Below are 16169 nucleotides of genomic sequence, written 5' to 3'. Positions count from 1 at the left end.
CAATGAAACATAAAAACATTAAAAAAAATACAAATTTATACATTATTTATTGCAACTGATGTTTAATTTGTTACTTCAATGCATTTTTGAAGTCGGTAAATAACTTCGAATTGCATATTTTCAATCACTTGCAGATCGATTAGTCTAATTTCTTGTCGAATTCTTTGCTTTAAATCATCAGCATTATTTTATCTATTCACATAGGTCACATTTGTAGGTTTTTTTGAGACGAGCAACTTTTTCTTTGACAATGTTGCATTAAATACATTTTTTTTCTATCCCAAAAAGCGAAAGAACACTTTTTTGGGTACTTTGGCGCCATTTACTTTTTGTAATTTTCATCGCAGCAAATGGACTCAATAAGAATAGTTGTAGAAAATTATGTCCCCGACATTTTATATCTTTACAAATTTTCCCAAAAACTTACCATTCCCGAGATAAATTAAATCCAAAAAACTTTTTGAGTTTTTTTCAAAAACCCGGTGCGGGTCGAGGTCACAAATTTCAAGTTAAGCTTTTTGCATGCTCTTGTAGTGTGTAGGTAATTTTTCGTCACAAATTTGACAGATTTACTGTACTAAAATGTTAAACTATTGATTTACATGGTGATAAAAAGAAACAAACCACACCAAAGGTAGGAGGAGTGCTGAAGAATGCATGAAAACCAGCTCGCTTATACAAACCGAAGTGTATATACTTACTGGCGCCCGCCTTTTGACACTTTTCAGCGTCCGGACCTGCATAATAACGGTTAAAACATAAACTGGATTAGTAAAAATTAACGGCACAGGTTTATTTCATATATTAGTAACATTTAAGTTAGTCTTTCTTTAAAAAAAATCGAATCGTTCTTTATTTCAACCATGGAGTCGAACATAGCCGAGGTGTAAAACCTATTTTATTTTCAATTTTAATATACATGTGATTGCATTTTATAACCTTTATTTATTCTGTGTCACTTTATTTCTTACAATATATTTTCTTTATAATCTATAATTACGTTTTTATTTTATATCCTAATTATATTATTTTTATTTTTAAAAAAGGTTTTTTTAAGTAATATACATTATACATGTATAAATACCTGATATAAAATCTAGATTCAAAAACTTTCTTTGAAGATGTAAACTTTCCAGGGTATCAAAGCGTAAACGCTATGCAAATGAGGGTTTTTAAAAGAACTTTTTATTAAAATTCCTTCCTTATTCTGTACGATTTTCAATGCCGATTTAAAGTTTTAAAATATATAAATGCATAATTTGCTATCAAAGCATTTTTTTGTCGCTCACGTATATCTCTGCTCTAAGATTTTTGTTCTCGAACTAGTAAAGAAACATAATATAAAATGTTCTAATTAAGGTTTATTTGACCTTATAGATGACTGCATTCACGATGAAAAGAACAAATTCATTTAAAATTCAGGTGTTTTCATTTTTCTGACACGTCGATTAGCATTGTCACTTTTCTCTTCACTAGGTTATGAAAATTTTTTCTTAATTCCAGGCAGTTGAAATAATTTCCATTTCCCTACAGATTGTTAAATTCATTTTTATTTAATGGTTAAAGACCTTGGAAAAATTGGTGTATGGAATGGCGAATGCACCGGTAAAATGACACTGTCGGAGAATAAATTATCTTTGGGAATTTATGGACGTCACTTTTTTTATTTCTTCCAGAAAAAGGGGACTTACTTCAACTGCCTGGAATTAAAAAAAATCATTTATAATTTACATAAAGGGCGATGTCCAGTCACTTTTAAATATTTCCAGAAAAGAAGCATCAGATAGCAAATTCACTTTTCTAGAAAAAATATAAAAATTAGTTCAACTACCCGGACAAAAATTGCAATTTATCGGTTAAATGATAACATTTTGTTGCAAAAATTTAAAAAAAAAATCTCCAGTTAAAAAAAAATCAAAAATACCAAGTACGGCCCTGCCTACTTGAGAGCCTACGGCGCGTATAACGCCATCTCACGACAAAACACAAAACTTTCAAAGGAGACAAAATGGCGTCCGTCAAACAACTGTTAAAGTTCGGTAGGTACTTACAGAACAACACTGCGACGAAATCGGTTTCCTGGACGATTTTATCCAGAATTTTCGCGTTCACTTCTTCGATTCTGTCCGGCAGGTCCATCGCCTCCAAACTAGTGAGGAAATCGAGCACGTTCTCTTCGTCCATCAAGTCACCTGATGAGAAATTTCACTGTCGGTATTCATATTTAAAAAGTATTTGAAGAGAAACTATGAGCACAGTATAACAATAAACTTTATTTGACTTTATTGTTATACTGTGCTATGAGAGAGAGCAATCTATTGTCAACATTATTAAAAACTAAAAAAATGTCATTCATCTCACAGCCATTTTTGACTACTTAACTGTCAAGGGTAAAACTACTTTGACAGATTATGCGTAATGTAATTTGAGTGAGTTTCATTTGTTTTTTATTGTTGGGGGGGGAGTTAATGACTGGCGGTTAATTTAAATTTAATCTGTTTTAATTTGATGAAGTTTTTGAGAATAAACATGTCGATAAAGCTATTTGAAGAATGCCTAGATACTCATTTAACTCAATTACACAATTTTCTCTCCGTTTAATGACGCGGCTATTTATAAAACGTCTTGGCTTTGGTTAAAAATAGAATTTTACAAACACACCACTTGTTGGTGTTGGGCGTCCGTGATTTTTTTTTCATGTTTTCACGATACGCTCCATTTAGAAATAGACCTTTATTTATAAAAATTGAACAATTCTTGTTATACCTTCGTAGATGATGGGTTGCTTGTCCCTAAAATAGGTGAGCGCCGGAAATTTGGTGATCCCATATTGTTTCGCTAATCGTTTATCGTTAATTTTCACAAAATCTACCCCGAACGAATCGGTCTCGTCATCTATTTGCTCCAGTTCATCTAATACCTTGTCGCACGTCGTACAACTTCGGGTGTCTGAAAAGAAAAGAAACATTATTCTGGTGATTATTCAAATTTCCCGCCAAATCGAGTTTGTCGCCATGATGAAATTGACGTCACAGTTAACGGCAAACAAACGGGTGCTTAGGGTTATTAAAAGAATAAGGGGACACGTAAGCGCATATTTGATATGTTGAAGCCCTCTAGTAATAGCGGCAACAATTTTTTAACGCATAAAGTCGGTTTTTAGTGAAGTTTTTATTAAAACAGTTTTAAAAAAGAACAACCCGCCAAGGCGTAGTCATTAACAGTCTGGTTTCATAATAAATTAAATAACCGCTTTGAGTTGAGATTTGTTATTTCAAAAAAAGGAATCAACATTTATAATTTTTTTAATGTGAATTTTTCTTATCTGATTTAAATGAGAAAATTAGACAATACAGTTTGGTTTCATAGTTCGATGATCAAGTCGTGTCTAACTTTGTCATGAGTGGGACAAGGATAGGCACATTGTTCCTGATTTGACCGTATGGTAGGCAACTTTCCCAACAGATGTATTAACGCCATTATTCCTAAATAAGGTCCCTTATTCTCATGGGGGTCTAATAGGTTAAAGAAATGGATGCAATCATTTTAAAAGATGTCGACGGCGGTAGTGAAATACCGATGATATAATTTAAAAATGATTAAAAAGTATAACCAGAAGGAGCGACGAAATTTGGTGATCCCATATTTCCGTTCTACAGTTCCGTTTTACAGTTCAATTTAGGGGTCTGAAAGAAAAATATTATTCCGATAATTATTCAAATTTCCCGCTAAAGACAGCGGCCATGATGAAATTGACGTCACGGTAAACGTCAAATTATAGTGAGGGTTTTTTAGGAATACTAAAACCACGAGGAAGCTCTATGGCTTAGAAGAAGCTTATATGGCTCTTTAGTGATAATGGAAACCATTTTTCATGCATAAATTTGGTTTTTAGTGACATTTTTATTAAAGCATCTTCAAAAAAGAACAACCTGCGATTGGCGAAGGCTTAGTCATTAACAGTCTGGTTTCATAATAAATTAAAAAACCGCTTTGAGTTGAACCTTGTTATTTCAAAAAATGAAACCATCATTTATAATTTTTTTAATGGGAATTTTTCATTATTTATTTTAAATGAGAAACTTGGACAATACGGTCTGGTTTCATAATTCGGTGACGAGTCCTGTCCAACTTACAAAGTAGTTTCGCAACTTTAGAATGAGTGGGACAAAGATGGTTAAATTGTTCTCGTTTTTCTTGTAAGGTAGGCAACTTTTCGAACAGATGTATTAGCGCCATTAACCCTAAGTAAGTTAATTTATTCTAATGGACTTCAGAGGAGCTTTAATGCGTCAAAGAAATGAAAAGTAGGAGCAGAACAAGCGACAATGGTTTCACATTTAATGACACAATTTCACCTTTTCACGTTTAATGACAAAATAAACATATTATTCCGATTATTATTCGAATTTCCCGGCAAATCAGGACATCCGCCATGATGAAATAAACGTCACGGTGAAACTCAAATTGTAGGATATAGCTGTATTCTGTTTTTTTAGGGCTATTAAGAGCTCAAAAAGGCATATATGCTTATATCTCATATCTTTAAGCCTTTTAGTTATGTTGACAGCCATTTCCTAGCGCATAAAATCGGTTTTTAGTGAAATTTTTATGAAAGCAGTTTCAAAAAAGAACAGCCCTCAAAGGCGTAGTCATGAAACAGTCTGGTTTCATCATAAATTAAATAACTGCTTTGAGTAAAGATTTGTTAATTGAAGGAAACACGCAGAATTTATTATTTTGTTTGGAGAATATTTTGTTATTTAATTTAAAAGAGAAAATTGGACAATACAGTCTGGATTCATGATTCATTCGATGATTGTCGTGTCTAACTTTATAATAAGTGGGACAAGGATAGCACATAGTTCTCAATATGCCCTTGAGGTAGGCAACTTCGCGAACAGATGAAGTAGCGCCATAATCTGAAATAAGGTGATTTAGTCTAATGGACTTTAGAGGAGTGTTAATACGTCAAAGAAATGGATGATCTCGACGGCGATCGTGAAATAGCGATGACGTAACCGATGACCACCAAAATGTTCAAATAATCCTGTAAAGTATAAGCGACAATGGTCCATTATACGACGAAACTCGTGCGAATCTAAAATAATTTCGAAAATACACGCGGGCGTGGGACGCCCAATACATTATCCCCGAACTTTTTCCTGGAATTATTCCAAATAATTTTTCTCTATACGCGACTAAAGAATGAAATTTCCTATGGCGGAAAAACGATTTGGACGCGTTTGCGGTCCGGCATGTCGTCCACATAGTTTTCGGACTTATCATTTTATTAATAGACCAACTTGTTTCACTTTCTTTTTCTCTAAGACCTTACCGGATTTGACGTAAAAGTGACAAATGTCAACTGTCAGTTTGACGTTAAAAGCCGTTGTTTTGAAAATTCAAAGTGACGTTAGGGGCAATCTTGATAAACAACAAAAAGGCGGTATTTTTTAAATTATTAAATGTATTAAAACATAGAGCTATACTGTTGAAATGTTATAACCTCCAGACATATTAAAAATAAGACGATCTCTATATAGTTTGCCACAGTTCTCAAGTTTATTATATATATATATATGTGAATCACTTATTTACAAAAATCGGCTAGTGTGAGAATAAACCAATAAATAAAATGTCTATTTTCGCAAGGACAGCTGCTTACTATTATTTATTTTCCATTTATTAGCCCTCTTGCTAATATAGTCATTGACCCAATTTAAAGTGATATTTTAAGGTTAGATTCTGCGCTCTTCAATGTCATATATTAGGAAAATTCCATTTCTAAAAGAAATCCACTAAGAATATAAAAAAAAGGAGTAACCCGTCGTCGGAGATGGAGACTATTTTTAAAGAGTCAATTATGCTTTGGGAAAACGGGAGCAACCAGATATCTGTGATGATATTTTTAAACCACCGGAGAAAATCGCCGCCCGGTTGCCAAGTTTTTCACATGCTCGAGCGGAAATGCCTTTCGCCGAATATAGTTTTTCTTTTTCACCTGATGTTTACCGATCAACAGGTGAACCCGAACTTTTCAGGACCAATTGGCAACACCGCTAATATCCCATAATTATAATTGTCAAAACTTTGACAGCTTATTCGTTAATATTTGACACAAGCCACGATAGGCATGATTAAACTTAATGCGATGTTGCCAGACTGTTACAGCTTTCCTTAATCACAAAAAATTATAATAATTACTAATGAGCATAATTACAAAAATCGTCAACTGGTTGACATTGATAAATGACTTTGAACGCCCTCCATGACAGAAAGTTGGCTTATGCATCTACGCAATAAATGTGACTTAAATACTGACTTCCGGTTTGACCAGAAATTAAAACCGGAAGTGACAACAACAAAAAAAAAAAACAGAAAATTTTGGACTTTTTTCCCTGTCGGTTCGGAAGGCCAGTGAAGTGCGGCAACGCCGTCGTACTGGGTAAGATTCGCTAAATTAAATCCCGGCGGTATTTTCATCGGTGGGTCCTTTGGCAATGAAAACTAAACTAAAACGTTGCATCACGTCGAGCAGAGAGAGCAGCAAACGGAAAAACTGCGGGAGGAGGACACACAATACGAATGTTTCGGGCCGGCCAAATGTGGTTATGCGTAACGACACCCAACCAACACGCCGTTTTCTGATGATATAAGGCGGAAAGCGTATGAAAAGTCCCGAAACACGCCTACGAACAACCACGAAGGACTTCTTTTTAAATTTTTAAGATATTTATTCAAAGATTGTTTGACTATTAGGTCTACGAATGAAAAATTCATCGTCAGAGATTAATGGTATTTATTGCACGATTCTCAAAATATCTTTAGTGGCTGCGAAGATATACTCAAAAATGTATGTGAAGACTGGATATTTTGAAAGTACCAATCAGCTGGTTTACACAAATGCGTGTAACTTTTGAAGTTTTTTAGGTACAAAAATCTTTAATATGTCAAATTGTTCGCCTTGAAACGGTTCATTTTTACGTTAAAACCTCATTGAAATACATCAAATAGTTTCAAAATTATTCAAAAAAATGCAAAATGTTGCAAAGAAATCCAACTGTTGATTACAATTAATTAATTTAGCCGTGTAGGGGAGCATCATTTTAACACCGTTTCTCCAAAATACTATAAAAAAAGAATTTTTAGTGGTTCCCAAGACAAAACCCCAAAAATTTGATAACTTTCCATTTGTTCTTAAAAGCTCAAATCGCTCGGTTTACAAAAATGATTGTAACTTTGAAAGTTTCTCGAGTACAAAAACCGTTAATATATCAAATTATTCGTCCTGAAACCATAGATATTTACTTCAAAACTTTATTGAAATATCTCAAATAGTTTTGAAATTATACCAAAAAATGCAAAATGTTACAAAATAAATCTTGATGAACACTTATTTTGTCGGTATGGGGGAAAGCTTTTAAAAATAGGTCCGCTTACAAAAATGCTTGTAACTTTTAAAGTTCTTTATGTATAAAAACGGTTAATATATCAAATTGTTCATCCTGAAACGATACATCTTCAGGTCAAAACTTTATTGAAATACCTCAAATCACTTTTAAGTTATACCAAAAAATGCAAAATAAACCCAATTACTGATAAACAATTATTTAGTCGGCATATGAGGACGGTATTTTTAATTCCGTTTCAAAATATTAAAAAGTATCTTTAGTGGTTCCTAAGATATAACTCCAAAACTGTGATCGTTCTGAAAAGCTCAAATCAGCTGGTTTACAAAAATGCGTATAACTTTCAAAGTTTTTTATGTACAAAAATCGTTAATATGTCAAATTGTTCGCCTTGAAACGGTTCATTTTTACGTTAAAACCTCATTGAAATACATCAAATAGTTTCAAAATTATTCAAAAAAATGCAAAATGTTGCAAAGAAATCCAACTGTTGATTACAATTAATTAATTTAGCCGTGTAAGGAAGCATTACTTTTAATACCGTTTCTCCAAAATATTATAAAGAAAAAATTATTAGTGGTTCCCAAGATAAAACCCCAAAAATGTGATAACTTTCCATTTGTTCTTAAAAGCTCAAATCGCGTGGTTTACAAAAATGATTGTAACTTTGAAAGTTTCTCGAGTACAAAAACCGTTAATATATCAAATTATTCGTCCTGAAACCATAGATATTTACTTAAAAACTTTATTGGAATATCTCAAATAGTTTTGAAATTATACCAAAAAATGCAAAATGCTTCAAAATAAATCTTGATGAACACTCATTTTATCGGTATGGGGGAAAGCTTTTAAAAATAGGTCCGCTTACAAAAATGCTTGTAACTTTTAAAGTTCTTTATGTATAAAAACGGTTAATATATCAAATTGTTCATACTGAAACGATACATCTTCAGGTCAAAACTTTATTGAAATACCTCAAATCACTTTTAAGTTATACCAAAAAATGCAAAATAAACCCAATTACTGATAAATATTTATTTAGTCGGCATAGGAGGACGGTATTTTTAATTCCGTTTCAAAATATTAAAAAGTATCTTTAGTGGTTTCTAAGATACAACCCCAAAACTGTGATCGTTCTGAAAAGCTCAAATCAGCTGGTTGACAAAAATGCGTATAACTTTCAAAGTTTTTTAGGTACAAAAATCGTTAATATGTCAAATTGTTCGCCTTGAAACGGTTCATTTTTACGTTAAAACCTCATTGAAATACATCAAATAGTTTCAAAATTATTCAAAAAAATGCAAAATGTTGCAAAGAAATCCAACTGTTGATTACAATTAATTAATTTAGCCATGTAGGGGAGCATCACTTTTAACACCGTGTCTCCAAAATATTATAAAGAGTGGTTCCCAAGATAAAACCCCAAAAACGTGATAAATTTCCATTATTTGTTCTTAAAAGCTCAAATCGCGTGGTTTACAAAAATGATTGTAACTTTGAAAGTTTCTCGAGTACAAAAACCGTTAATATATCAAATTATTCGTCCTGAAACCATAGATATTTACTTCAAAACTTTATTGAAATATCTCAAATAGTTTTGAAATTATACCAAAAAATGCAAAATGCTTCAAAATAAATCTTGATGAACACTTATTTTGTCGGTATGGGGGAATGCTTTTAAAAATAGGTCCGCTTACAAAAATGCTTTTAACTTTTAAAGTTCTTTATGTATAAAAACCGTTAATGTATCAAATTGTTCATCCTGAAACGATACATCTTTATGTCAAATACAAAATAAACCCAATTATTGATGAACATTTATTTAGTCGGCATAGGAGGAAGGTATTTTTAATTCCGTTTCTCTAAAATGTTAAAAAGTGTGATAATTATCCACTTGTTCTGAAAAGTTCAAATCAGGTGGTTTACAAAAATCTTTGTAACTTATAAAGTATAAAACCGGTTAATATATCAAATTATTCACCCTGAATCAATATACATCCTTAAACATCTCAAATCGGTTTGAAATTATTCCAAAATATTGAAAAAATCAGCATTCCTACACATAGACTTAATATTATTGCGGTGGTCTTGTTTTTTCAATATACAGGGTGATTCAAAAGTAAGCGGCATCCTTTCAGGGGCGTAATCCTTGTATGAAAATAAGGCAAAAAGTTCATATTAATATGGGTTCGAAATTGCTTCCTAAGGGAGCTACGCCCCTTTGAATAGGACCCCTTGAAGACAATTTTTTCTCTATAACTTTAAAACCGCTGGATAGGTCGTGGGGGTCCAGTGCCATGGCCACCACGGTCTCCTGACCTAAACCCCCTTGATTTTTATTTATGGGGACACCTAAAACAACTAGTTTATTCCCGCCCTATACCCAATATTGATGTTCTCAGGCAAAGAATAGAGGAAGGATTTCAGACAATTAAAAACAATCCAAGAATTCTACCACGTGTGCACCATAATCTAATAAAAAGATTAAGAGCTTGCCGTGACGCGAATGGTAATAATTTTGAACACTTTCTATAAATTGTTAAATAAAATGTGAGTAAAAAGTGTCTTTTTTGTCGATCGTAATGCGAATTAATTTTCATCAATAAACATACGCAATCAGAACATTTTCAAAGTCGCTTTTCTCGTAAATGGTACGCTCTATCGAATTGAACTAAGAGTACCTTTTTTACGTATAAGACTCTAAAATTTTATAATTTTCAAACAAAATCACAATAACCTAAAGAGTAAAAGAAAAAGGGATGTTTTTACCCTTACCAACCCCCGCATGTGAAGCACCTGAATAAAATTTAAAAAATTCGAATTTAGAATCTTATTCACAACAAAATGTTTATGCAGTACACCAATTTTCAAAATTTAATTCTAAAGGGTTTTAAAGTTATAGAGAAAAAATTGTCTTCAAGGGGTCCTATTCAAAGGGGCGTAGCTCCCTTAGGAAGCAATTTCGAACCCATATTAATATGAACTTTTTGCCTTATTTTCATACAAGGATTACGCCCCTGAAAGGATGCCGCTTACTTTTGAATCACCCTGTATTGTAAAGATTTTCCTAAAAAAAACCTTTACTAGCAGCAAATACATTCTATAGAAGTGACAATTTCCCATTAGTCCTCGAAACGTCAAATCGGTTTGCTTACAAAAATGCTTGTAACTCCTTAAATTCTTTAGGTACAAAAATTCTTAATATATCAAACTGTTCGCTTTAAAACGATTCATCTTTGGATATAAACCTCATTGAAAACCCTCGAATATATCTGAAGATATCCCAACAATTTAAAATTTTGCAAAAAGATTTGACTTTTGATTATCATGATTTCATGTATATTATGGGTGTTGAATATTAACATACTTTAATCTCGTTTATCTAAAATATTGGAAAAAATAATTTTAAAGATATCCATTTTTTTTTGTCTGAAGTATAAGTCGGTTGATTCAGAAAAATGCTTGTAACTGCCAAAGTTGTAAAAAACGTTCATATATCAAACTATTCATCTTAAAGCACTTCATCTTTGTGCGGAAAACCCCTTGAATAATTTAAAAATTATCCCAAAAAGCATTTAATGTGGCAAAAAAATCTGGATAATTCTCATATCATCATGGACACCATTTATAATCTTTAATCACGTTTCTCCAAGTTAGTTGCAATACATACATTGCCACGGCACTCCTGTAGTTAGAACCTCATGTAAAACTCCCTATCTTTGTTGCTTCCAAAAAATTCCCTTGATATCACCCAAAAAATGTGATAATTGTTCTTTTGTTCTTTAAATTGGTTCACTTACAAAAATGCTTGTAGCTCCTTAAGTTCTTTAGATACAAAAATTGTTAATATATCAAACTGTGTCACTTATATTATGGGTATTAGGCATTACTTACATTTCATCTCGTTTATCGAAAATATTGGAAAATAATAATTTTTAAATCATCTTCACCCGAAATTATTATATTGAGATTTTTTTTTTTGCCTGAAGTATAAGTCGGTTGATTTAGAGAAATGCTTGTACCTACCTTCCAAAGTTCTTTTGGTACAAAAAACGTTAATATATTAAAGTATTCATATTTGGATGCAAGCCCTATTGAAAAACCCCAATTAAATTCGAGAATATAGCTATCACATATATTATGGGTATGGGGCATTACTTACCTTTAATTTCGACTATTTAAAAAATTGGAAAAGAACAATTTTAAAAATATATTCATCACTTTTAAACCCGTTTTTCCAAACTATTAGAAAGAAAGAATTTTTAAAGGATCTTTAATGGTTGTCAAGAGATAACCCCAAAACCGTGATAATTTTCTATTTCTTCTCAAAACGTCGAATACAAAAATGCTTGTAACTTCTAAAATTCTTTAGGTACAAAAATCCTTAATATATCAAACTGTTCGCCTTAAAACGGTTCATCTTTGGATGAAACCTCATTGGAAACCCTCAAATAATTTCAAAAATGTTCAAAAAAAATCTGACAAATACATTTTTTTTCTCTGAAGCCCAAATCGGTGTATTTAGAATAATGGTTATAACTTCCAAAGTTCTTGAGCTACAAAAACCGTTAATATATCAAATCGTTTGTCCTGGAACGACTCATCTTCAGATGCAAACCTTGTTGAACGCTCTTGAATCATTGAACAATTATTCCATAACGCAATTAATGTAGCAAAAAAATCTGTCACGTTTCTCCAACTTATTTGCCATTCCATACATTGCTACGGCACTCGCCTGGTTAGAACCTCGTGATGCCAACCGCTTGCGACATTTCAAACCGAAAATGTATTTTAGGACGAGATCACATAACTAACCCGCATACTTTCATATATACTTACACCAAAATACCGCAACGAACCCCTTGTCTTGTAAAATGCGATCGAGCTGTTTGGCGGTAACCTCCTCGATCACCGCCGCATCCTGGTTCGAGGGGGGTGACGATGGTTGTTTTTTGGCGGCCGCCGTCGTGGTCGTCGCGACGCCGACGAGCAGTAGCGCCCACCACACGGGGGGGAGCCACCTCATCTCGCAACGCACACTCACACACTCTCGCACTCACGACGCCACTCACCACGTTGCTGTCGAGATGGTCGTCGGTAGACCGCAGCACCGTTTCCTGCTACTGAAACCACGACGACGACGACGACGCGACGGTGGTGGAAAGAGAGAGGAGTACGGGCGTCGAGACGCTGCGCGCCTGGATTTTTTGTACAGGTTCGGATTAAGGCCGACAGAGCAGGACTGTTCTTCAATTGACTGGGTACGAGCGTGAGGCATAATGAGTGCTTTATGAGTGTGCTTGAACTGTTTATTGACATACCGTTTTACCCATTTACCAGTTGGCACAGGGAGAATATAATTATGTTGTTGATTGCATTGCAATCGAATTCTAAGAAGAACACTTTTTAGCGCTCGTGACCATACTCACTCTACTAGAAATAAAGTTGATTTTAATATTCGATGACGTAAATCAGACAACTTCCAAAAATCTTTTAGCTATTTTGCAATACACATATGGAAACAGATGTAAAACAAATGATGCCTAACCTTTACAAGGACTTTATTAAATCGCGTCTTCTGGAGGAGCAAAGGAGATTATTTAAGCTTATTTATTTATTTTAAGCATGTTGATAAATTTGTATTGCATATGCTTTAGTGCTTTAAATAAGCTCCTCATAATTTAAATTATTTTTTTGTTGTTGTTAATGTTCGTCTGCCTTATGCATATCTTGAGCTTCCACTAATCAAATCAAAATATGCTTTATTGTCATAAGAGATAATCTTGTCGACAAAGCTGTATAGGAAGAATGGCATTACCATACATAGGTACAAACAAAAAAAAAACATATATACAATACACAAATCATACATAAGTATAAAATAGCAACTAAAATAATGCTTAAAATAGAAAATCTCTTACAGCAAAACTTAAGTACTACATACACATTTCTGACAGGGCACAGACAAATATTCGTCAGAAAATATAAAATATATAATGTCATATGTAAAATCTATCTAAAAAAAAAGTTATTTACTTTATAGTAGCCTCTTGCAACCAACAATTTTTTAACCCTTTTCCTAAAGACTCTATTACTTTGCACTTCCTTAATATCCGCTGGAAGATGATTAAACATTTTTTTACCATCAAATATAAATGACCTTTTTATTAATGAGTTTGAGGGTACAGGCAAAATCACATCATTAGCCCTTCTACTGCTATAATGGTGCCTATCTCCAACATTGAGATCTCTGTACTTTTTGTGAATTAAGCACGCCGTTTCCAGTATAAATAAAGAAGGCAAGAGTAATAAAAAGTTCTCTACATGAATCTCTTATACCTACTTTGTAAATATATCCGATAGTTCTCTTTTGCAAGATAAAAACAGTCATAAATAATTGATTGGTACACGCACCCCAAAAACACAAACCATACCTCAGATGTCATTCAATCAGTGCAAAATAGGCATTCCTGGCCATACCAAACTCTATTTTTCTTGTTATGATTTTAAGGGCGTGACAATTAGACGCCAACTTGTTGCACAATAATCTGATATGACTTTAAAACTTCAATTTGTTGTCAAGACTTATTCCCAAGAACTTATTCTCATTTAAATTATTCAAATCAATGTTTCCAAGGCAAACACTGCTCAGACTGCATTTCAAGTTCATGACATTTGTTTTAAGAACATTTAAAGTTAGCTTGTTGCAGTCACACCACTTTTTAATTTTGGCTAAATCTCTATTTACTGTATTATTTAGGTTTTCAACACTAACATCATGCCAAAGTACCGTTGCATCATCTGCAAATTGAATAAATACATCTTGTATATCAAGGTTTGCCATATCATTTATATATATCAGAAACATGTGGAACACATGTGGAACAGGCTGCTGTTTTGAGGAGGAACCACCTGAGGAAACACTTTGATACCTATATCCTTCAAATACGATGTGAACCATTGCAGAGCCGGCCCCCGAAAACCAAAACGCTCAAGCTTCCACAGCAGTATTCCGTGATCAACACAATCAAGGGCCTTGGTCAGATCACAGAACACTGCCGCAGCCAACCCGCCCAAAAAGAGGGACTCTAGGAATGAGAAAATAGCGTTAGACGTTCCCTTACCTTCCTAAGAATTGAAATTTACATTTCATTACTTTCTGTTTTTGCTTCGTTCTCGGTGTACTTTTCTTCCCTTTTGCACACTTTTTTCTGTATTTCTTGCTCCCTTTCGCGCCTCTTACCTTTGGGATGTATAAGTTTTCTTTCTAACTTACACTTATATATGTCAGAATTATATATAATTTTATTTTATGTGTTAATCTGGTTCTAATATTTTATATTTGAACTATACCTCTATATTACTTCACACAAGCTTGTATTCAAACGAGTCTTTTGGATCGGTTATATAGTCGCGAGATGATCCTTATTTGTCATATTTTTTTAAAATTATTATCGTATTGTAACTATAACTCTGTACCTTGAGGACAAATAAAAAAGTTTTGAAGTTGAAATGTCCGATCAGTGTACTCTAGTAGAATTATATCCCAAACAGCACACAAATGTACTACAAACTCAGGCGGCACACGTCCCTCAATGGATGTTCAGTGTTGGTCCAAACTAAGTCGAAATGGATAAGTGTTCATGGATTAATAATGAACATCCTATGGATAATAATTTTGAGCGATCCAATGGACATCAAAAAAATAATTTTGTCCAATAAAATTCCATATCTACAAAAAAACGCTTTGAAAATTATAATTAGTTTACTTGAGTGTGCAGTGGATAGATTTTCTTGAGAAGCCATTGGACTCTTATTTTTATAGATACATACCCCCCCACCCACCCCACACAACTTACCAGTAAGAAATTGTTTTCAAAAATCATTGTTTTCCAAAATAATACACCTGAATAACAGCTGCTTTCGTCGTTAATATCTGATCTAATAACACAGTTTGTTTATGTAAATTTGATATAATAGAAAACAGTGCTATTTGATTCGATATTACGAATGAAAAATGCCGAAATTTACTCCCTTTTATAAACAGAATGTATATGATATACATACGTATATTCTACAGTTTAATAAATATTCTTTAAGCATATACGGTTGATAAATGTACCAAAACTTTTGGTTTACTAAAAAATCGTTATAGTAGAGAAATATACTACAGACGCAGACAGCACAGGTCCTCTAATGGATGTTCAGTATTGGTCCAAACTTACAGTCGAAATGTTCATGGATTAATAATGAACATTGTGTTGATGAAAACAAATGTCTTTAGAAAAAATATATTATATATGTATGATCAAACCCGTTCTCTCCTAACTGAACCCCGAAAAATAGCAGACTCCTTTGCTCAATTTTTTTCAACTCATACACTAGCACATCCCAACAGAATCAACTACTTACATTGTGATACTATTAACATCACATCTTTCACAGAAAATGAAGTACCAAGTGCTTTAAAATCAGTTAAGCCCAAAGCTATAGTTGGGCCCGATAAAATACCTGCATTTCTTATATTTGACTGTGCGTATGCTTTTTGTGTATTAACAACTTTTCTAAAGTTTTTGACCGGGTTCTTCATTTAGCATTATACTTTCCTATAAAACATCTTATAGACACTAGACAGCATGGCTTCATTATGATCACGGAATTTATATCCGAATCTATAAATATGATAATTCTCAAGTTGATGTAGTCTATACAGATTTGACCGTCTTGGCCATTCCATTCTTATATCAAATCTGTCTG

General features: G+C 33.2%; 1 protein-coding gene across 4 annotated transcripts in view; it reads right to left on the bottom strand.

Annotated features, from left to right (window-relative positions):
- Positions 1–12575, bottom strand: part of LOC126741733 (uncharacterized) — a 75133-nt gene extending 62558 nt beyond the window's left edge. For 2 of the 4 annotated variants that reach the window (XM_050448276.1, XM_050448278.1), the window contains exons 1-4: positions 12252–12575; positions 2767–2949; positions 2052–2192; positions 702–737 (exon numbers count right to left, since the gene is read on the bottom strand). In XM_050448276.1, coding sequence (XP_050304233.1) covers positions 702–737; positions 2052–2192; positions 2767–2949; positions 12252–12438 — 547 coding nt within the window. In that variant the 5' untranslated portion in view covers positions 12439–12575. The remainder of the gene's footprint in view (positions 1–701; positions 738–2051; positions 2193–2766; positions 2950–12251) is intronic. The other 2 variants (XM_050448277.1, XM_050448280.1) reach the window with 1 other exon arrangement.
- Between the last annotated feature and the right edge of the window lie 3594 nt (positions 12576–16169).

Source organism: Anthonomus grandis, chromosome 10 (genome assembly GCF_022605725.1).
Source record: "Anthonomus grandis grandis chromosome 10, icAntGran1.3, whole genome shotgun sequence".
NCBI lineage: Eukaryota > Metazoa > Arthropoda > Insecta > Coleoptera > Curculionidae > Anthonomus > Anthonomus grandis.
The sequence above is the reverse complement of the archived record's forward strand: the minus strand, read 5'-3'. Positions and strand labels throughout refer to the sequence as shown.